The 24264-nt window shown below is 41.4% G+C and overlaps 1 protein-coding gene across 2 annotated transcripts in view; it reads left to right on the forward strand.

The window, feature by feature from the left end:
* usp48 (ubiquitin specific peptidase 48) overlaps positions 1 to 24264 on the forward strand; it is a 50375-nt gene that overhangs the window by 4982 nt on the left and 21129 nt on the right. For both annotated transcript variants that reach the window (XM_086116862.1, XM_086116861.1), the window contains 10 exons: positions 3791 to 3924; positions 4061 to 4146; positions 8586 to 8765; positions 8876 to 9013; positions 14911 to 15060; positions 15456 to 15656; positions 15767 to 15878; positions 16633 to 16775; positions 21139 to 21213; positions 21314 to 21438. In XM_086116862.1, the coding sequence (XP_085972988.1) occupies positions 3791 to 3924; positions 4061 to 4146; positions 8586 to 8765; positions 8876 to 9013; positions 14911 to 15060; positions 15456 to 15656; positions 15767 to 15878; positions 16633 to 16775; positions 21139 to 21213; positions 21314 to 21438 (1344 nt within the window). The remainder of the gene's footprint in view (positions 1 to 3790; positions 3925 to 4060; positions 4147 to 8585; positions 8766 to 8875; positions 9014 to 14910; positions 15061 to 15455; positions 15657 to 15766; positions 15879 to 16632; positions 16776 to 21138; positions 21214 to 21313; positions 21439 to 24264) is intronic.

Here is a 24264-nt window from a genome sequence, read left to right on the forward strand (position 1 = left end):
TTTAAAGTTAAGGCGATCGGATTACGCAGTTAAACGCGAAAATAGAGCAGCGGCAAGAAAGTTGAATGTTAACGAATCAATGTTATAACTTGCTGTTGGTTAAGTGAACTGTGTCGCTGCGTTATTAAATAAGTTTTACTGACATCTGATCGTTCTGGAGCAACGCCACTCAACAGCTAAGCTATCTTAGCTGTTGTCGTTTGTTCAAAGCTCCTTTGATCTGTGACGTAGCTTGCGTCGGCGCTGATTGGTTGAACCACATGCGTACGTGCTCGCGCGCGCACAGAGAGCAGCGGACTATGGACTACTGAGGCACGCTTCACTTGGGTGGTGTTGCTACAGTTCTGTTGCCATTTCCTTGAGTGTAGCGCCATCTAGTGGATGCATTGTAGATTGCGTCTTATGGTGTGGTGCGTCCAATATATAAAAACAATTACAAAATTGGCCATTCACTGAAGGTGCACCTCATAATCCAGTGCGCCTTTTAGTGTGGAAAATACGGTAGTTTAGGCCGGATGTTCACAATCTGAGGCGAGCCATCTCGTCCCACTGCTCACCGGGCGGGAGAGTCATCTGTGACTCCTTCCTGTGCCGATGTAGTGCTGCGTGATCATATTATGACAGGATCCATAGTATTATTTAAAAATGTCCATCATGCCATCTAACCCTATTGTTTTTACAATTTTATTGTGATGTGCGGGATCGGCATACAGGTCCTTCTCAAAAAATTAGCATATTGTGAGAAAGAATTATTTTCTATAATGAACTGATCAACATGAGGCTTTCATATATTTTAAATTCATTACACACAACTGAAGTAGTTCAAGCCGTTTATTGTTTTAATATTGATGATTTTGGCAAAAAAATAAAGGACAAAACCCTATCTCAAAACATTTGCATATTTCATCCGACCAATTTTTTTGAAAAGTTGTTGTTTTTTATTTTTATTTTTTTGCAATCAATACGTGGTTGGGAATCCTTTTGCAGAAATGCAGTGTGGCATGGAGGCAATCTGCCTGTGGCACTGCTTAGGTGTTATGGAGGCCCAGGATGCTTCGATAGCGCCTTAAGCTCATCCACAGTGTTGGGTCTGGTGTCTCTCGTCTTCCTCTTCACAATATCCCACAGATTCTCTTTGGGGTTCAGGTCAGGAGAGTTGGCAGGCCAATTGAGCACAGTAATACCTTGGTCACTAAACCATTTACCAGTGGTCTTGGCACTGTGAGTGGGTGCCAGGTCGTGCTGAAAAATGAAATCTTCATCTCCATAAAGCTTTTTAGCAGATGGAAGCATGACGTGCTCGAAAACCTCCCGATCGCGAACTGCACTGACCCTACCTTTGATAATACATAGTGGACCAACACCAGAAGCTCACAATGCACCCCAGACCATCACTGACTGTGGGTACTTGACACTGGACTTCAGGCATTTTGGCATTTTCTTTTCCCCAGTCTTCCTCCAGACTCTGGCACCTTGATTTCCGAATGACATGCAAAATTTGCTTTCATCCGAAAAAAGTACTTTGGACCACTGAGCAACAGTCCAGTGCTGCTTCTCTGTAGCCCAGGTCAGCCGCTTCTGCCGCTGTTACTGGTTCAAAAGTGGCTTGACCTGGAGAATGCGGCACCTGTAGCCCATTTCCTGCACAGTGGTTCTTGATACTTCTACTCCAGATTCAGTCCACTGCTTCCACAGGTCCCCCAAGATCTGGAATTGGCCCGTCTCTACAATCTTCCTCAGGGTCCGGTCACCTCTTCTGGTTGTGCAGCGTTTTCTGCCACATTTTTTCCTCCCCACAGAGGTGCCTTGATATAGCACTCTGGGAACAGCCTATTTGCTCAGAGATTTCTTTCTGTGTCTTACCCTCTTGTTTGAGGGTGTCAATGGTGGCCTTCAGGACAGCAGTCAGGTCGGCAGTCTTACCCATGATTGCGGTGTTGAGTCATGAACCAGCCTCAGGAATCATTTGTGGGTGTTTAGAGTTAACTCGTTGATTCAGATGATTAGGTTAATAGCTCCTTTAGAGTACATTTTCATGATATGCAAATTTTTTGAGATTGGAATTTTGGGTTTTCATGAGCTGTATGCCAAAATCATCAGTATTTAAACAATAAAAGACCTCAAATATTTCAGTTGGTGTGCAGCAAAATATATGAAAGTTAAATTTTTATCATTACATTATGGGAAATAATGAACTTTATCACAATATGCTATTTTTTTTAAAGGACCTGTATGTGTAAAGGTGGCAGCGAGTCCGCCCAACTACTCGGACTTCATAGCCGCGTCATCACCGCGTCACCGGGTTTTAGCATGTGTGGCACAGTCTGTTGGCTTTCCAGGATTTATGTTTTAATAGCATACACGCTCACAGCACAAGCTGGCGTCATTTACATTGAATTAGCTCTCTTGCTAGCAGTTGAGTGTTTCACTTTAGGCATGACTAATCGATTTACACTCAATGCAACTGTTGCACGAACGTTAAAGTCTGGTTCTTAGTTTGAGCGGTTATGTCTTCAGACTGGACAGGGACGGAGGGATGACGCCGCTGCTTGGTGCACATTGCCACAAGTGCAATCAATCATGAAAATGTCAGGTGGAAACACAAGCAAGCTTAACAAATTGAAAATGGGCATCTCACCTCACAGAACTGCTTTTCAGCATATTCTAGCTTTGTTGCTTCTACGCAAACTTTTTTTCATGCGAAATAATTATGTTTCATAGGAAAAGGATTTGTTCAAATCCTTTCTTTTTTTTGTAAATTGTTTTTTTAAATTCTATGTTACATTAATGTTGTTAAAGTGTGTTCTTCATGTCTTAAAATGAAAACAAGCAAGCAAAGTCGCACTGTTTTCACTCACCACCTACTGCCCGGAGACAGCTGGGATAGGCTCCACCATGCCCACGACACTCAAGAGGATAAGTGGATCAGAAAATGGATGGATAGTTAACAATTCTTACAAGAAAAAAAATAAATAAATAAAATACAATGTAAAAATTAAATACTCCTTTTTAACTTCAATGACAAATGATGACAATAACGTACCTGTAGTTGGTTGCTGATGCACATATTACTCTCAGTAATCCCTCGTTTATCGCGGTTAATGGGGACCAAAACCACCCGCGATAAATGAAAATCCGCGAAGTAGCGACCAATTAACATTTACAGTCCGCAAACAGTCCGTGAGAAGCTGCAAAACAACAGAGTCACATAGAGCAACATATACAGTACTGTACTCCATGTATATGAAAAAATATATACAGTATACACTGTATATATATTTTTTAATTATGAATATGTTTGATAAAATCCGCGATGCACCGAATCCGCGATAAACGAACCGCGAAATAGCGAGGGATCACTGTATATAATTTGTTATTGTCACACAACTATTGCCGGCATGCTGGAGCCTATCCCACCTGTCTTCAGGCAATAGGCAGGGTATACCCACAACTGGTGTCCAGGCAATCGCAGTAAAGCGAATCAATGGATAATTATATTGATTAAAAACAAAACAAAAGAAGTGTTGTTCTGTGGCCAGCATCAATGTCAACAAGTCTAACCCTCATGATACAGCTTTATCGTAGGCCTTACACAACGATACAGTTAAATAAATAGCTTAGTGCTCTCAAGAATTTTTCCAGACAAATGAGCATTTCGATGCCAAAAAATATTGTGATTATCAGGTATAATGAAATTCCCCCCTTGGGCCAAATTTATACCCCTCATGCCATTTATACGACCCGCCACTTAGTCCAACGTTAACTATTTACTCTTCTCTTCACTTTTCAGGATGAGAAACTAGATGGAGACAACCGCTACTTCTGTGAAAGCTGTCAAAGTAAACAGAACGCCACCCGGAGGATCAGACTACACAGTCTCCCTCCGACCCTCAACCTGCAGCTCATGCGCTTTGTCTTTGACAGGTTTGTCCCAAAAATATTTCTTAAATGAAAAGATCCATATCCTATTAATCATCTCGATATGAAACATCGGAACAAATAATGATGCATTAAGAGTTAGCTACCCACTTATTGACAGCTTCTCTGATCTAATCTCTAGACAAACGGGGCACAAGAAAAAACTCAACACCTACATCAGTTTCCCTGAGCAACTGGACATGGCGCCTTTTTTTGAAGTCACAAAAGGTATCCCCACTTTTAATTTCAATGCTCTTCTGCTTCGGTCGGATATATGTGGTTACAAAAGGATAAATGACACACTTGTCATACAAAATGGATGGACAAAGTAGGATTTTGCTGACATTAACCACACAATGCCATGGTCCATGAACTGTCTGGCTCTGTGTGAAAATGTACTTTCCTCCTAAACCTCGTAACTGGTTTGGCTATGGATGTCATTTTTGCCCAGTCTGGTCCTTATTGTTGAGTCAGGACCTGACCTGAACTGAGGCGAGGGAGACTTGAATTTTTTTCGATGTTGTTCTGGGTTCCTTTGTGACCTCTTGGATGAAATTTGTTGCTTTACTGTTGTACCGGTATATGTTAGTTGCTCCATGGACAGACTCTAGAAATACAGCTGAGTTGAGTCATCACTGTGCTCTTGGGATTCACATCTTTCGGCCGGCCACATCGGTTCATGTTTTCTTAATTTGTTTTAAATGGTTCTCAGTGTGGTTAGCTGCAGTACTAAGGCTTTAGGAATTACTTTGTAACCCTTTTCAGACTGATATATCTCAATCACTTTATTTCTTGACTGTTATTAAAAGTCTTTAGATTGGTGCATTTTGATTGAGGTTTTTTAAGATATCTTGACCAACTTAATTTTGTCAGGCAGGTTCTATTTAAGTGATTTCTTGGTTTAAAAGGTCTGGAATTATTTCAGCTTGGGTGTGAAAATGAAGTAAGGTTTCAACCAAAGTTAATGATGATTCAACAAGAGGGTCGTGCGCAGGTGTGCGTGTGTGTTTGCGTGCGTGCTTACGTGCGTGTTTGTGTCCTGGTTTGTGTGTGTGTGTGTGTGTCTTTATAAAATTTATGTGTGTGTGTGTGTGTGTGTGTGTGTAGATATATACAGGGTTCGTACGGGTCCATAAAGTTCATAAAAATCAATAAAAAAAGAAGTTGTAAAATTATGTTCTTAATTGTCTATAATTTTCAGGGAAATCTTCTAAAATCCATAAAAATTAACCCGCGGTTTCATTTGTGTATGTAATTTCCCCCACCCTTCCAATTCATAATTTTGTCGGAACATGCGGGACCTGGTACCCGCTCTGCTTTTTCCGCCGTCTCCGATTAGTTCTGACGATGATCACGTGATCACTTCGGGTCATTCCAGGAAACAACAATAGATTGACGCCATCCTGGGGCAGTGAATGGATGGTTTGGTTGCCGGCTCGGCAAACAATTCCCGTGTTTTCTGGAAAAATCTATTCATCGAATTTATCGATCTCAACAAGTGACAGACAAATATGTAGCGACGCCACTCGAGCGAAGCGCGCCTCAGCAGTCGATAGTCCGCTGCTCTCTGCTGTGTGTGCCGTGTGCGTCAGGTAAGCTTAGCTGTTGTTTCGGCTAGGCTAGCTTTTTGTTGTTGTAGATCAAAGCGTATTTGATTTGTGACGTCGGTTGCTTGGTTGAAACCAAAAGACATGCGCGGGCGTACATGTTCGCGCGGACTCACACACAGCAGAGAGCAGCGGACTTTTGACTGCTGAGGCGCGCTTCGCTCGAATGGCGTCGCTACAAATATTACGGGACAATGCTGTTTTCAAGTGGCGTGGCTGGAGAAGCCGGAGTTCCGTGTTCGGGTCGGAAAAATTGCTGGCGATTATACATCGGCCTACTGCCGAGTGTGCAAGAAGGGCATCTCCGTGAGAGGTAAAACTTGTCATAGCCTCCTGGTCAAGTCAAATGCATTGAGGCACACAGCAAAACAGAAGAAAATTGATCGCCAAGAACTTGCAAAAGAGATTGAGGAGAAAATTGAGGAGTCACTGTCTGCTATTCCCTAATTGTCATATCAGTTTCATATTTGTCATTATCAAACATGTCTGATCATTGAAGGTGATATGAGGGAAAATAATAGGGTTGGACCATTTGGGATTTAGACTTCTGACATGCATTTCAGCTGTTCAGGTATACTGGATACTGCTAAAATGGGCAATCAGTACGACTTGTTAGTGAAGCCAGATTTTTCTAAACCCTGTCCAGGTGACTCATATGACCACTACCTCTGTTCTTAGTGTTGTGTTTATTCGAAAATAAATTGAAGTTTTATATTTTCTCAATTAAAATTTTTATTTGTGTGTTTTATTTGAGAATTAATTAAAAATGTTTTTTTCATTTTCCTACCTGTGATACAGGTAGCAAAGTGAAAATTTGACATACAGTATGTCAAATAAAGGGTTAAGTAATTGCCCCTAAAAATAAAGATGTGCCCTTCCTTTGGCAGCAATGATTTGAACACCAGCTCAGTGATATGTGGCTTTCTGTTCAGCCCATGTATTGCTGATCGGCATTAAATCCACCGTGAATCCCCCGCTGAATGGAGAAAACGTCCTTAAAAAAATGGCAAAATTGGTCCACAAAAGTCATTAAAAGGTCCATAAATAAAAAGCAAGTGGAAGAGTGGGAAGGAACCCTGTTATATATACTGTATATATACACACATACATACTATATATATATATATATATATATTAGAGCTGTCAGTTTATCACGTTATTATCGGTATTAATTGAAATACATTTTAACGTGATTAAATTTTTTTTTATCGCGAGATTAATGCGGCAACACGTCACAGCAGATGTTACTTTGCTCTATAAATAAACCGGAAACAAAACAACAAGCGCACTGCACAGGTCCACGCCCATGTCTGTTTTGCCAGCCACGGCAGCGCGAGACACCGAAAACGGATACTTAAAGAGTTTATGAATGGAAAGTTTACTTTTAAAAAGTTGCCAGATAGTTCCACTGACAAGACCAAAGTTACCTGGATGTTTTGCAGTCGTAAACTGAGCTATCATCATAGCACGTTGAGTCTGAAATACCACTTAATGGCCAAGCACACAGCTGATGTGAGTACTCCGTCCCCTCGTCTAAGACAGACAGCTATGGATCATTTCAAAGCGAAGACAATGGATAAATTTGGTGAAGCCAGAGCTAAATGTATGGCTACTGCATGCAAGCCTGTCAACATTGTCCACAGCTAGACTCAAGCTGAAATCATTCGCGTTGCATTAAACAACTCCACTATGGATTGCCAGCGAGAGCCTCCATTACAAGCTCTGAACAGAAATTGTACGTAGCAGAAAAGGCTAAGGTACACCAAGCGGGAGAAGACACTGTTTCGGGAGAGAAATAAGAGATGAGGTTGATGAGCCTCTGGTGAATAAAGAGCAGGCATTCTGTTGAGTACGATGTATGCCACGAACACGATTGTTACTTGTTTGGAACTATGAACGCTGGCGCGTTTTGGCTGCCGCTGCTCAACCCGTATTGTTTTGTGTTATTTGTTATTGTAAAGTGTCCTTGGGTGTCTTGAAAGGCGCTTATAAATAAAATCTATTATTATTATATTATTATTATTTTGTGTGGAAGGTTACCGTGTTCCGTGTCCAATGGGGGTGGAGCTTCTCTGTGTTCCTCTGACAGCGACTGAGGCACGTCGAGAGTTCAGCGGTGCAGTGGTAGCGACCTAGCGACCACACTGAAAACAAAACGTCTTCAGTTTTGTCATCGAACCAAGTGTAGTCATCCGAAATGATGTCTACACAAAACCGTAGAGAGACTTCCCCACAAGAAGGACCAACAGAATCAACATAGCCTGACTGCTGTGTTCAAAGCAAACTTGAGAAAAACAAAGTATGCAACCATGGCTTAAATCCACTATAGGCTGAGTACGAGTTTACCTTAGATGTGCACTTTATAATTTTATATTGCTCTGTTTTGATTCCATAAAAGGAGCTGTTAAAGGAGCTATTGTGTGACAAAATATTTTTTCACTGTTGTTGATGGACAGTAATATTGTGTGAGAGATTATGTGTGAAGAACTGCTCCAAGTGAAAAATGTTCATGTAAAATTTAAAATTGAAATTGTTGTTTCAGTAAATATTTGCATTTTGCACATAGAAAACTGATCCATGATTCCATGTTGATGAGAGCATTAAAACGGGGAAAAATAGGACAAAAATAAAAGGAAATTCAGAAACGATAAAAAAATGTGTGAGTAATCACGATTAATTATGAGTTAATTATGACAATTGTGTTTTTAATTTGATTAAATATTTTAATCGTTTGACAGCTCTGCTATATAATATATATATACTGTATATATATATATATATATATATATATATATATATATATATATATATATAGTGTACCTGTATATGTGTTGATGGATAGATAGATAGATGGACTTGTGATTTAGCTTTTGTCTCAAACCTCAGTCTTCAGGACAGCAAAGCCAAAGGATTAGACCTTGCCGTACCAATTCTTTTGGAGAGGACTGTGTACTTCTCTAGTTTCGTGAAAACTCTTTGGACTGCATTTTAATCCTTGAGTACATTTTGTGCGTGTATTGTCCAAATACCTCTGACCCAAACCGTGTGTCACATTTCTAGATCAGAAGTGTGTGTATGAACTGAGTGCAGTGCTGATCCACCGTGGCATCAGTGCCTACTCAGGACATTATATTGCCCATGTGAAAGACGCTCGTACCAGCGACTGGTACAAATTCAATGATGAAGAAATTGAAAAGATGGAAGGCAAGAAGCTGCAGTTGGGTACAGAAGATGATATTGGTAAGCGGCACTGCATGTATACATCATACAGGAGCTTATTGAATTTTCATTTCTGCTTGAAGAAATTGTCAGACTATTCACGACCTCCTTGGTCTTATTTTTGTCCTCAGCTGAAACAGTGAAGTCTCAGACACGAAAACCCAAGTGCAGCAAAGGCTACCACTGCTCCAGAAATGCCTACATGTTGGTGTATAAAGTCCAGGAAGAGGAAACTGTAGATCCTGCTGTGGCCCCAGTTCAAGTGCCTGGTCGGTTGAATTTTAGTTCTTTTTTTGCATCAACGAATGACAAACTACAGTCTTGAGAAACCTGCTTTATACGAAGCTCTTACAAGATGCATACCTGTCAACTCATACGGTTTAGCCATAGTTCATACGGATTTTGTGGTGAATCTTACTATATGGCCGTATCGCACAAATCATACGGATTCTGACAATTTCCATTTTTTCCCCCCCTAACAGGTAGTTCCGTTTGCTTTTGCCCAGAACGGTGCTAGTCTACTCAAATGCTTTCATTTCCAAAGTAAATATGAATGGATGCTGTAACTTCGAGCCGATGGGTCAGCATTTGGAGTTGGTGAAAAAAGTAACGCAGGAATACAACTCTGAACACAGTAATGCCACTAAGTAGAATGATGATTAGACATTAACCAGACATTGTATTATGGAGATCTACAATAAATATCATTGAAAATTTCGTGGGGGGGGCGTTATTTTGACATATAAAATGCTTTGGTATGTTATAAGGATTTTTTGCTCTTTATAAGGATTTTTTTGGTAGTTTATACAGGTTGGCGCTCCGAAAAGTTGACAGGTATGAAGATGAGATTTTTTGTTCTTTACAATGGTCACGCTGTTAGATTACCCCGTTTACGTTTTGACCCCTATAATGTTCAGATTTCAAAGTCCCAATTTCACGTAGTTAATTTTCCATTTGCTGGTTTTGCTTACAACGAACACCTTTACAACGTATACCTCATTATAATGACCAGCTTTTTCCCATAAAATAGTGAATATGCCTTCGTTACAATGAACCGTGGGAAGCTAACTGCCGCCGTGACCTTCCTTGTGAACAAAATGTACAGTGCGGGATTATCCTACTTTGCTTGGCAACGTTACTGATCAACTCGTACATTGTTGTACAGTAAATATTCCCATCCCCGGAATTCTATGAAAAGGAATTTCCTTCACCCGTAATAAAAACCTATGCATAAACATTTTGACTATGATATTACATGTTACCGGAACTTACGTAAGCGGAAATTCCACGAGCCGTAACCCGGATGGAGGCGTGAAGCCGCGGGAGCTTAAATACACGCAATGCCCACCCAATGCGACGGAAAAGACACGACGGAGACACGTTTTTTTCACTTAGCGTTTTTCGATCATCAGATTTGAAATGACGATGTGTAAGTGAGTTTTTATTGGCGTGCGTTTTACTGTAATTGTGAATGATCTTAACTTTATTCACTTACGTCCTGTAGAACGCGGCACTAGCTTAAAAGCAGCACCCACTCGACACGACAGAGGAAACGTGTTTGTTTCGCCGTTTTCATTCATCAGATTCAAAACGATGATGTGTAAGTGACTTTTTATTGGCGTGCGTTTTACTGTAATTGCGAAAGATTTTAACTTTATTCACTTACGTCGTGTAGATCATGGCATCGAAACGTAGAAGAACTGTAATGACTGTAGTGAAGCGAGTGAAATGCATCCGTTTGAGCGAGGCTGGACACAAAGTTAAAAAGATCCAGCAGACACTTGGAGTCGGAAAGACGCAAATCTACGAAACTTTAAAAAACAAGGCATCGATTCAACTCCTGATGACAAGCCACCATCCAGCAAGAAAGCAATGCAAATGGCAACAAAAATCCTTCAGTATGCACAAGAATCACCAGACATCGGTGATCAACGGGACAGTTACTTGCAACTAGTAAGAAAACTGTATGACACGCAGGCAAACATCGTCATAAACCAAGGAATGCATCCAACAAAACAATCCAAAATAGACACATTTTTTTTCCCAAGACAGAAAAAAAATAAACATTAAAATACTATACATATTTTACTCTCGTGATTTTTTTTTGGATACACCTGTATTGCAGTTTTTGTTATATAAACAGTTTTTGGACAGTATATTTTTGTATTTTATTGATTGTGTTGTTACACGTGTATTTTGTCAACATACTTGCAGGTTCATAAAGGACAGATACCATGCTCATTTCCCAAATGAGGAATTTCTGTTATCAGGACAGATTGGACAGCGCAAACACGAGTCCGTACTAGAGAATATTTACTGTACTTCCGGAGGCACAGCACACAGAAAACATATCTTGTAAACCAGGGGTGCCCATTACGTTGATCCTGATCGACCGGTAGATCTGGGACTCGTCCCAATTAGATCCGAAAGGTGTAGAGAGAAAAAAAAACATTTGCGTTTTTTGTGTTAATATACACTGCACCCTAATCATCCCATCAGTCTCATTTTCCCCCAAAAATATTTTAAAAATAAAATAAAATAAAGCAGGTAAATCTTTAACCTACGGTGGTGCGTGACCTACAGTACGTCAGCGGAAGTTGTTAGCACTCAGCAGTCTGCAATTGCAGCTTGTGATAAGAGCTGTTGCGCTATATCTTTGATCGTCATTATTCTCATTCAGAGTTTGCTTTGTGTACAATTCACCGAGGGCATGGGCAGAGAATAGGAATCTAGAGGGCCCAGGGAAGCACTTTCAAACGGTACGTGTGAGCGACAATCGTCAACAGGCTGCAAAAGTGCATCGCTTGCTTCCCTGTTTGGCTTCTCATCATGGCGCCCGTGCGTGCGCGTGCGCGGTGAGGGGCGATCCCATGAGATTGGTTGAACGAAAAGTCGATCTTCGGTCCAAAAGGTTTGGGCACCCCTGTGGTAAACGGAACAGAGATGAAAGTCCTCCGGATTTTCCCGGAATTCTGGATTTTCAAATTTGAATGAAAATTTCTCCGGAGAATTGAGGAAAAATTGCCTAAAATTAATCCGGATATTAGTTGACAACATTGAACGAACACACGTCTGAGTTCGTTGTTTTGCTTTCACGAGCGTAGCCATGTTGAGGCACTAACACTAGTAACAGTAAAGAGATTTTCGTCTCTTTATAAACACACTTGCTAAACCCCAGTGGAACAAATAAAAGACGCCATGGACAAGACAGTTGTTGTCATAAAAAATATACCGTATTTGGACAAAAAGGAAACACTGTGTTTGTGTGTGTTGGTGGAAAAACATGTCCGTCCGACTTCGAGTGTTGTCTCGGCTATCTTAGCTTAGCTGCTGTCGTGTGTGACGTCGGTTGCGTCGGCGCTGATTGGTTGAAATCAAAAGACGCGCTTGCGTACATGTTCATGCTGACGCACGCACAGCAGAGAGCAGCGGACAATCTACTGCTGAGGCGCGCTTCGCTCGAGTGGCGTCGCCACAACAGTAATACCCTCGACTCACATTCTCATGGCCTCACCATATCTCGGAGATTTCGAAATTTCGGCGAGAACGGAAGCCACAAAGGGTGCCCGTGTGCACACAAAAGGAAGATTAATCATTCTTTCAATCAATCATCTGAACCACAACACCTGTTTCAACATAGGCCCACACTTGTATGCCATGTGATCTCTTGGGCAGAATAAGGCACTAAAGCGCGTTGGTCAGGTAATTGTGATGGGTATTTTGCTTCATCTCACAATTAGTCAATGCGGAGGAACCAAACGTAGGATGACGTAGGACAGGGTTGCCCAACCTTTTTTGACCGAAGATCTACTTTTCGATCAACCACGCTCGCGTACGCACGCACTTACACACACACGCGTGACATGTGAGCAATAGCCATAATGGCCCCTAAGATGAAGGAAACAGAAAAATACATTACTCCTGAGGCGCGCTTCGCTCGAGTGGCGTCGCCACAACAGTAATACCCTCGACTCACATTCTCATGGCCTCGCCATATCTCGGAGATTTCGAAATTTCGGCGAGAACGGAAGCCACAAAGGGTGCCCGTGTGCACACAAAAGGAAGATTAATCATTGAATGTCGAGTATTTGAAAAGCGTTTTGTGTAAACTAATTCATGCGTGATCAGCCAGGTGTGCGTGTGTGTGTGTGTGTGTGTGAGTACATACATATATATATATATATATATATATATATATATATATATATTTATTCCCCCCCCCCCCCAATTTTCAGGAAAGTCCACTTTCATCTCTGACGGAAGCAAATCTTGCTGCCTCAAAGTTGAAATTGTCTCCCACTTTCAATTCATAGTCTCCCAGACGACGCTCAGTCGAGACTACAAATTGGCAAAGTCAACGATTTCGACAATCATCCATAATGGCAACAAAATCATGACAGAGTTCGAGGCCAAGAGATTGAAAGATGATCAAAAACAGCTTCCGGCGCGGCACTTTTCATTTGCTGACTTGAATGGTTTACTCATACTGTTTACATGATTTGGAATTGACACATTTATGCAGTATTATATGTTCATGTTTTTTTGTATCTATAAATGTTCATACTGTATTACACATTGTAGTTGGCGGCCCTTTTATTGGAAATGGTACAACGAGCAACCGATATAACTTACAGATTCGTTTCGTCCCTCGAGGTACGTTGTAATGAGGTTCAACTCAATTTTGTTTGTTTTTTTGGAACGAACATTAAAAAGGTCCTTTTTTTGTTTTTACTTCCCGTTTTGAAAAATGAATAAACAAATGATGCACTACGTTATACTTTTAAAATTATTATTATGTTCACACATTTTTGCAGCTAGTCGGGAGTAGCCAAGGAGCTGTTGCCGTTTAATGAAAAGCCAAGCACATACAGTTAGACCAAATGCACGAAGCTGTGTGACGAATCTGCAGACAGGAAGAAAAATGTTCCTGACTGACATTGCCCGAACGGCCACAGCTGTAAATGGGAGCCAGTTAATCTGGCAGCCATCTGAACCACAACACCTGTTTCAGCATAGGCCCACACTTGTATGCCATGTGATCTCTTGGGCAGAATAAGGCACTAAAGCGTGTTGGTCAGGTGATTGTGATGGGCATTTTGCTGCATCTCACAATTAGTCAATGCGGAGGAACCAAACGTAGGATGACGTAGGACAGGGTTGCCCAACCTTTTTTGACCGAAGATCTACTTTTCGATCAACCACGCTCATGTACGCACGCACTTACACACGCGTGACATGTGAGCAATAGCCATAATGGCCCCTAAAATGAACGAAACAGAAAAATACATTAGTCACAAGAATTTGTGGGTTTGTGAAAAGAAAATCACTGCCTCCCTTCCTCGAGACCTGACGCGGAGGCATGGGACACACTTTTGCAGCGTATTAACTATCGTAGTTCATACGCTAGCTCACGTGTACCGTTTTGCTTCTCTCGGCCCTCCAGATTCCCATTCTTTACCAGTGCCCTCGTGAATTGTACATGAAGCAAACTCTGAATGAGAAGAATAAGAACAATAAAAGATGTAGCGCAACAGCTCTGATCGCAAGCTGCACTTGCAGACTGCTGAGCGCGAACAAGCGCCACTGTAGGTTAAAGGTGACCTGTTTTTTTATTTTATTTTTTAAATACTTTTTGTGAAAGTGAGACTGATAAGATGCTAAGGGTGCAGTGTGCACTAACATATAACATTTCATATTAATAACACGCACACAGACACACAAATGCCCCCCCCCCCCCCGACATTTCATATTCATAACACGCACACAGACACACAAATTCCCCCCCCCCTGACCTCGCGATCGACTTTGGACCAGTCCGTGAGCGCCGGGTCGATCGCCATCAATGTATTGGGCACCTCTGATGCAGGACATGTCACACTATGTGGCAAAATGAACATGACAGACTTCCTGCGTGATGGTCCTAAAGCGTCCCAGATGCCAGACAACCTATCATGTATGAGAGTGTCACACCACAAGGGTTACGTTGTGTCACCACAACGCAAAATCTGCCACAACACACTACATTGTCTGTGATTCGGCTGTCAAGTCAAAATCGGGTTGTGTTGGTGTAGTCTGACTAACCTCTGTGTTAGTTCTAAACTTGCAGTGAACATCAATGTCTGCTGTCTTGTCTGAGGTTTGTTTCACTCCTTTCCTAACTCCCAAGAGTTCCTTCAGAGGTTGGTGGACCAAGACAACCATAAATTTGAGGAGTGGTGCAGTGAAATGTCGGACATGAGGAAACAGAGTGTGGATAAGGGCAAAGCGAAGCACGAAGAAGTGAAGGAGCTGTACGAGCTGTTACCTGCAAGAGACGGTCAGTAACCACGTTCTCTGACCACCTTGGAAAATTATCGTTTGCTAGATGTGGTGTCAAGGAACAATATTTGGATTTTATGCAGGAGAGTTTGACCCGGGATTTTACTTTCTCTGCACTGCACACATTTGCATTTCCTCCTCACTCTACCGTGTCTGTTGTGCCGGGGGGGGGTCTTGGTAAACATGTTCACCATGACATATCAGATTGTCATAGCATGTCATTTCATAGGAAAGATAATCAACAAGTGATATTGAGGGAAGTGAGGCGTTTAGGTGTGGCATCTATGAAGCGGTGACCACAATTTGAGGGGAAAAAATGCCTATTTCAGCGATGGAAATTCAGAGGTGACGTGTTTATTTTTGTCTCATGTTTTCTTGCACCCGTGGTTGTAGGAGAGCCGTACGAGTTTATTCCTCTGGATTGGTTGAAGAAGTGGTTGGATGACTCTACCGCCACCAAGAAAATCGACAACTCGCACTTCCTGTGTTCCCATGGCAAACTACATCCCGACAAAGTGGGAGATGTCAAGAGGGTTTCTCAGACAGCTGGGCAGGTTCTATACGAGCGCTACGGTGGAGGGCCAAGGCTTGATGGTAGGAGAAAAGACAAACTGGATTTGTGCTGGTTGGGAAGCTAAATCAACTAATTTTGCATTCACATGAGAAATATGTGACCAAAACACACTACTTGTCTGAAACTGCAGGCTCCACTCTATGCCAAGAGTGTGTCGAACAGCGATGCAGGGTCCTACGTCTAAAGAATCAACTTCATGAGGACTACAAGGAAGTCTCCAATCTGGTCAAGCGTACTATCAGGTAATCATAGAAGCGCTTATGTAACGGATTAAGTTCTAATTTTGGTTCAATTATTTAAGAGACCAACTGATTTGGATTTTTTTCTTTTTTTCCGAGGCTAGTGCCATTATTTAGCAGCAAAAATTCCAATAACCTATTAACTCTTTGAACATGAAAAATTCAATGCGTTAAAGTTTTGCAATAAGTAAAATTGTATTGAAAACAAATATCGGATATCATTCGAACCGGGAATTTTTTGTGCAGTTGCTCCTCTAATTCACACACACATACACACACACACGCATAGACATTGCATATTAATATGCAAATGAGAGATAAGATAAGAAACCTTTATTTGTCCCACAATGGAGAAATTTGCAGAGAAGGATGGATGCAATTCAAACAGAGTAACTTTCTGTCAGCAATGCATGCCCTTTACTTCCTGCCCATGCCTACTTAACAGAGTTTACTGTTTGATGAGAAAATAAGGTATCTGCATTTATTCATAAAAACCTGAGCTGGTTATTGCTATTTTGATAAGATATAATCGGTCACACCCTACCATTATTAATTCAATCTTCAAATATGTATGTCTCCCATCCATGGTAAGTTTTCTGGTTCATTCCAGTGATAAACTTAAAATGCAACACCATTAATTAAAAGTACAAACAATCTTGGTGATCATATGTCAACTAAAAGTTTTATTTTTGTTTTAAATTCCTCCCTATTTTTTAATTTATCATTTTATTTACCTGTATGTATCTGTTTCTACCAGTGGAGAAGGTTACTGGGTGGGCAAAGCCTCCTTGCGCAGTTGGAGGCAGTTGGCTCTGGAGCAACTGGAGAAGGATGAACATGAAAGCGAACCGAGCAATGGTCAAAGCAACGGGAATGGCTCACATGCCCACAACAGCCAGGGTAAGAGTATTTCTTGGTTTTAACTAGGTTTTACACAATCAGGATTTTTATAGCCAGTCGGCAATCAGTGATTAAAAATAAATAAATAAATAAATATCTGATCATTAAAAGCAAGATGTCTATTTGAATAACTTGTTTATTTACTGAATATTTTCCATCCGTCCATTCATTTTCTGATCCGCTTTATCCTCACAAGGGCATGCTGGAGCCTATCCCAGCTGTCTCGCGCAGCAGGCGGGGAACACCCTGAAAAAACACCCAGCCAATCGCAGGGCACACACAGACCAACAACTGTCCACGCTCACACTCACACTTAGACAATTTAGAGTGTTCAATCAGCCTGTCATGCCTGTTTTTGGAATGTGGGAGGAAACCGGAGTACCGGGAGAAAACCCACGCAGGCACGGGGGGATCTTTCAAACTCCACACAGGAATGCCGGAGCCAGGATCGAACCAATGACCTCTGCACTGTGAGGTTGATGCGCTAACCACTGGACCACCGGGCTGCCATTTATTCACATGTATTTATTTAAAAGGGGGCAGTTTCTATTATTCGATCCATTTTTTTTAATCTGCTTATACTCATCTGGGGCCCCATCTCAGCTGTCTTCGGGCAGTTGGCGGGGTGCACCCTGAACTGGGCGCACATAGACAAACAACAATTCGCACTCACAATCACTCCTAGGCACAATTTAGAGCAGGGGTGCCCAACCGGTCGATCACAATCAACCGCGGGCTGGTCCCAAGTCGATTGCGAGGGGTCAGAGGGGAAAATTGGTGGGGCGGCATTTGTGTGTCTGTAGGTTTCAATTTCATTCATTTTTGGGGACGTTGCGGCTGTTGCTCATCATGGCGTGCGTACATATGCGCACATGTGCATGGTTCCATACCTGTGTGCGTGCTTTTGTGTATGCTCGCACGCTCACGATCACCCGATCGCGGGAAGTTGGCCGCTTGAAAAGTCGATCTTTGGTCAAAAAAGGTTGGGCACCCCTGATTTAGAGGGTTGCATTAAACTGCCATCCATGTTTTTTGTTTTGTTTTGTTTTTAATCGAGTTACCTGAGTGCCTGGAGGATTCTTTGCAGTAGTTTAGAGTAACAGTGTTGAGTTTTTATTTGACTTTAATCCTACTTGGAACATGAAGCATTAAGTGGACATTTGTGGTGAGAGTTCATCCACGCAGACAGTTCATTTGTTTCAGGTCGCAATGATGTAACATCATCTTGAGTAGATGTCTCCGTGAAATGAGATCGAGGAGCGTCGCCTTATACAGTATCCCCAAATACCAGCTCCTGCCCCGACTTAGTTATGTTGTTGCACATGACTTGATGTGCTTTATGTGCACTTGTATGTGTGTAACATCAACAACAATGATCTGTCCCGCTCGCAATAGAAGTTGTATTTGTTTTTGTAATGTGACCAACTCAATAAAAAATGGCATTTAAAAAACATACCGTATTTTCCGCACTATAGGGCTCACCAAAAAGTATTTTCTTAAAAACTCACCGAGCGCCTTAAAATCTGTGCGTCTTTTGTATGGTCATTACGGTAATACATTGACTCCAAGATGGCTCCTTCCTGGAGACATGCTTCCAATGTTATAACTTGCTGTTGGTTTAGTGAACTGTGTCGCTGCTTTATTAAATAAGTTTTTGTTGCACCTCTGAAAAAAGGAGAGCTGTGGTGTTCATTTTTTAAAACAGTCTCAACAAACACAGGTACGTCTTTGTCTGTCTATGTGCCTTCTTCCGTTCGACTCGAGAGGCGTTCAAGACCGCCTCCGAAAAAGGTAAACTAATGATTACTTCAATGAAACTACGAACATTGAAAATAATACTGTACATCAAAACTGAAAAGCAAGTGAGGATATCACAAAATAAATTCTATAGCCACCCCTACAGAATTTATATTGTGATTTCATCATTTGTGAATACACAACAAAGGAATATATAACTACTACTGACATCTGATCGTAGTCGTCGTGGCGCTATGATCAAGGAAATGCCAATGCGTTTTTCGGAGACGGTCATGAACGCCTCTCGAGTTGAACGAAAGAGAAGGCACGGAGACGGACAAAGACTCGCCTGTATTTGTTGAAAAAATGAGAGCTGTGGTTTATTTTTATTTTTTTAACGCAGACTTTATTAATGGTTTTCACAGTCCCAACAAATACAGGTACTGTACGTCTTTGTCCGTCTCCGTGCCTTCTCTTCCGTTCCACTCGAGAGGTGTTCATGGCCGCCTCCGAAAAACGTAAATTAATTCTTACTTCAATGAAACTACGAAGAAAGTCAAGCGAGGAAATCACAAAATAAATTCTGTAGGGGGTGATATAGAATTTATTTTGTGATTTCCTTGCTTGATTTTCTGTTTTGATGCATTATTTTCAGTTTTCGTAGTTTCATTTAAGTACAGTAATAGTTATTTACGTTTTTCAGAGGCGGTCATGAACGCCTCTCAAGTTGAACGGACGCCTCTCGAGTTGAATGGAAGGAGCGTAGCACCATCTAGTGGAGACATGCATCCAATGTATGAAAAGATTTTACAAAATAGCCATTCATTGAAGGTGCGCCTCATAATCCAGTGCGTCTTTTACTGCGGAAAATACGGTACTCTGAATTGGCATCACACAGTGACTGCAGTGTGAACGTACCCTCAGTTTGTGATACATTTTAAAATTACCGGTAAATTGATTTATTTCCTTCTTCCAACCCTATTTTCTAACTTCATGGTGGCATGCTTAAGAGTTAACAGAACCTGTATTGTTTTTCACTTCTGTTTATTTTGACAAAATCTCAGGGAGTTGTCAGTTTTATTTTGCACTTTTCTCCAATTATTACAAATGAATTCAAAATCAGTGAGTTGTTTGTTTCATTTGGAACTAGTGTATTGGTTACTTGGTATCGGTAGCTATGAGTTCCCTACATGTACTGATGTCGGTCTGAAAAGACGTTGTATCGACCATCCCTTTACAATTAAATATGTACAATTAGAAAATCTGCGATAGTGTGAGACCGCAAAAAGTGAACTGCAGGATGCGAGAGAAGACTATGAGCAAGAAACGTACAAAAAGGTCTGCGGACCAGACATTATTAGAAGTTCCAAGAACTAAACTGAGGCTCAGAGGGGATCGAGCCTTTTCTGTTGCTGGTCCCTCTCTCTGGAATGACCTCCCACTGAACATTCGGCAAGCCTCCTCGCTGCCCATCTTCAAATCGCTCCTCAAAACTAACTTGTATTATTTGGCATTCAACTCAGCATGACTTAGATTTGTTCTTGGTTTTACTGTTCGGTACTTTCTACCGTCTTTGTTACCGATTTGTTTTACTGTTTATTGTATATGTTAAATGGCTCCATGTACAGCACTTCAGCGATGGCTGTTCGAAAGTGCTCTATAAATACATTTGAATTGAATTGAAAAAAAAACTTCAATCACACAGGGTGACATAAGAGGTGTTCACACGGCAAGATTTGGTCCGGTGCTACAGCTACTGGCTGCCCCAGTAGAGCGTTCACACGTGCAAATTAGCTCCGGCGTAGCCCCGGAAAAAGGCTTACACCGGACCAAATTTGATCCACCTCAGGGAGGTGGTTTAAAAATTTGCTCCAGAGCAAATGCTCGTTTGCGAAGCAGCACCGATGTAAATCTGCACGTGTGAACGCAACTGGGTTAAATTTGCTCCAGAGCAAATGCTTGTGAAGAGTTGATTACGTTGGGCGAGAATGCGTGGCTTTTGTGCTCTGTCGGACTTCCGTCATGTGTTTGTTTAATAACAACACAAGACTTGGCTGGTAACATCTTTCCTTTTGTAGGAGACTGGACTGTCTCGGAGTTGTTTGTGTAGTTTGTTCATTTGCTGTGTGTTCACAACCCCCCGCCCCCCATATAATTTATTTTGTGATTTCCTCTCTTGATTTTCTGTTTGGCGCATTATGTGTTTGCTTTTCTGAGTGTCATTGAAGTTATCGTTGATTTACGTTTTCGGGGCCGGTCACTCTCGAGCAGAAGGCACGGAGACCGAGAAGGAGAAGGACGTGCCTGTCTAGTAGTCGCTTGAGTTGTGTATACGTTTTAAAAAGAACCAACACGACAGCTCTGTTTTCTGTCGTTTTGCTCCGCTGCAGAAACTGCCGTGTGACCGCAAGTGGAGCTGCACCGACACTGTGCCGGTGCTGACACGCTCAGCGGCTTTGTACGTGTGAACGCTCCACACAATTTGCTGCGGTGTAAAATATATCGCAACAAAATACATCGGTGCAGCGCCGGAGCAAATGTGTGCCGTGTGAACACCCCTATCTGCATTGTCTGTATTGAATTCAGTCTGAGTGGCAACCTGAATTGAGTAGTTGTTTGCTTATAGACTGCAGTCCTGAGGTCTCAGAGGGCAACGAGGAGGAGATGAAGACATTCAATGAGGACATTGTCTGCAGCCACGGTATGTTCACATGTAGCATGTACGACACATGCACAAATTCCCACTTTATGTTTTGGTGATGTGGGTTAATGGGTAATGGCAACTGTTCTTTCTGCATCAGGAGGTCTGAGTATTCTGGACACTGAACGTAAACTGGTTTCTTCTGAAGTTTGGACCAAGCTGAGGGCATACTTCCCCAAAGCCCTTGAATTTACCCAAGACCAAAGTGCCTGTCCGCAGTGCCTGGTAAGTGGACAATAAGAGCCACAGACCCAGAAACATCTGCTTGTGCACAGCTCTCCCTTCACGCTGCAGCAAATTGTTGATGTTCAAACACTCACAGTAAGCCAGTGTTTCTCAAATAGTGGGGCGCACCCCCCTGGGGGGGGGGGCTCCGTCAAGGGGGGCGGGTTTGACCTCGGGGAACATGCTTTATTTTTTTCGTCCTAAAATAACGTACAGTTGCACCTCCACTACGCTAGGGGGGAATAACGCTCTCCTTGGCAGAGTTTGCGCAGGGAGCATTCTCAGGGAGGAAATATGACAAGGCGTATGTAGCGCTTGGCTTCAATGTGACTGCGGTGGCAGACGAGGAAAGATTGATGTGCTTACTGTGTCTAAAAATTTTGGTAGCGGACAGCATGAAGCCAAATAAATGAAGGCGTCACTTAAAGACATTACACCCCAATCACACCGATAAACTGCTTGAGTTTTTTTCAGCGAAAACGTGCCAAATATTGCCAACAATCATGCCGCTTTGTGACTGCTAACTAAACTAAAGTAAACTAAAATACAGGTCCCGGCAACACATTGAGCAGGAGCCGAGAGTTGCTGTGTCCTGCTTCAAACCTCGCTTCGAAAAGCTGTGCATTGCAAAACGTGCTTATTGTAACCATTAATCCAGACATTATCTTTGATTTAAAAAAGAAAAAGCACAAATTATTTTATATATTTTTGTTTTGCTGGTTAAAGTTTTTTTTAATATTGTGCTCCTGAGATAGTGTTGGTGATTAGTTTGAATGCATTATTAGTTATTGATTTTATGTAATTTTATTTTTCAGTATCGTATGGTTTGACATGGTCTGTCAAAAAATATTTATTGTTAAATTAAGGATTTAATGTTATTTTTGAATTTCAGATGCACTTTAAAACTTTTCTGTTCCAGTTACTAAAGCTATTCTTTGTTGTAAGTTGGTCCGTATTTCTTTCCTTTTTTATTCTCTTATACGTTGATAAGGATACAGTGTTATGCAAATGTGTACTTATAACAATTTTATTGACAAATGATACTATTTATAGTCGTGCGGGGAGGAGGCGCGAGATGTTTTCCTCTTCCTTGCCGGGGGCATGACAGAAAATAATTGAGAACCACTGCAGTAAACCAAAAGATACTTCTAAGATAGCCTAAATCTGCCGTGAATGACAGATTGTTTAGCAATTGGGATGCGTCCAAACTGTAATTTTAAATATGAGTTTAACAAGAGTAAATTATTTGTTGACAAGCAAGCTTGTTTCCCACTGGTTTCACTTCATGAAATCATAAATCAGTTGTGTTGTTTGTACACGAGATCGTCACGCACGTCCTCACCAACAACGTTGCTGCAAGGACTTGTCATTTTAGCCTGCACACACCAATAAACAATGTAAATGTATTTTTTACCACTTGATAAATCAAATGCACTGAGAGGAATCCGTCATTCTACATTAAAGCTTAAACTATGCGGCATTCCTCAAATTTGTGCCATTTAAGTTCCCAGGTAATACAATACACAAATGCGCTATACAATTACATGAAAATATTTTTTTACAAAGCATCCTGCACATTGATCTATGTTGTGCTTTGATGTTATCTTTCCATTAGTATAAATTTCATGGCTGTAGTTTTTGCATTTATTTTTATCATGAAGAATTTCAGTACAAAATACAGCAATGAAAAATAAAAAGGGTCTGAGATTGACCATGCCCATTTTGCTCAATATGTGTCTCATCAAATTTAGAAATATTAAAAAAAAAAAAAAAAGTTGACAGTATGTGACAAAATGCAATTTGCACTGATTTGGTGGATTTCCCCATCCCATGTCAATATACCGTATTGGCCCGAATATAAGACGGTGTTTTTTTTGCATTGAAATAAGACAGAAAAAGTGGGGGTCGGCTAATATTCGGGGTCTAGACATTATACCCATTCACGACGCTAGATGGCGCCAGATATCATTGAAGTGAATGCTGAACTTGACTCCCCAGGCTAAAGTGAACCCCGTCACGAAGAATAAAAATAAAAATAGCGGTAAGAAAGAAAAGAGAAGAAAATAATAGAAGAGATAACAGAAAATGGAGAAACGTAGCGACAATCTGGAGAAAAGTGGGTCGAAGATCGGCCAGGTTAACCGGCAGCTAAGGAGAAGTTATGATGTAATTTACATTTCAAAAACCAGAAGCCGTTCATTTACAAATGTGATTGCACTTTAGTTTACATATTTAAATGTTCAGATATTAAGATTTGAATGAGGCAAAATAACATGCTTTTTCTCTCAAATATATAGTTATAATCATTTGTTTCAGATGTACTGTAATTATTTTCTGTATAAAAATTTATTTGGTGTTCAACAAGTCTTTTTTCAAATTTGGGTTTTGAAAAAGGGGGTCATCTTATAATCAGGGCTGTATTAAGGGGTGTTCACACGGCAAGATTTGGTCCGGTGCTACGCCGGGGCTTCCCCAGTAGAGCGTTCACACGTGCAAATTAGCTCCGGCGCAGCCCTGGAAAACAGCTTACACCGGACCAAATTTGATCCACCTCAGGGAGGTGGTTTAAAAATTTGCTCCAGAGCAAATGCTCGTTTGCGAAGCAGCACCGATGTAAATCTGCACATGTGAATGCAACTGGGTTAAATTTGCTCCAGAGCAAATGCTTGTGAAGAGTTGATTACGTACGGCGAGAATGCGTTGCTTTCGTGCTCTGTCGGACTTCCGTCATGTGTTTGTTTAATAACGACACAAGACTTGGCTGGTAACATCTTTCCTTTTGTAGGAGACTGGACTGTCTCGGAGTTGTTTGTGTAGTTTGTTCCT

The sequence above is a fragment of the Hippocampus guttulatus genome, chromosome 8 (genome assembly GCF_054856545.1).
Source record: "Hippocampus guttulatus isolate MCC_2025c chromosome 8, RoL_Hgut_1.0, whole genome shotgun sequence".
Lineage (NCBI taxonomy): Eukaryota > Metazoa > Chordata > Actinopteri > Syngnathiformes > Syngnathidae > Hippocampus > Hippocampus guttulatus.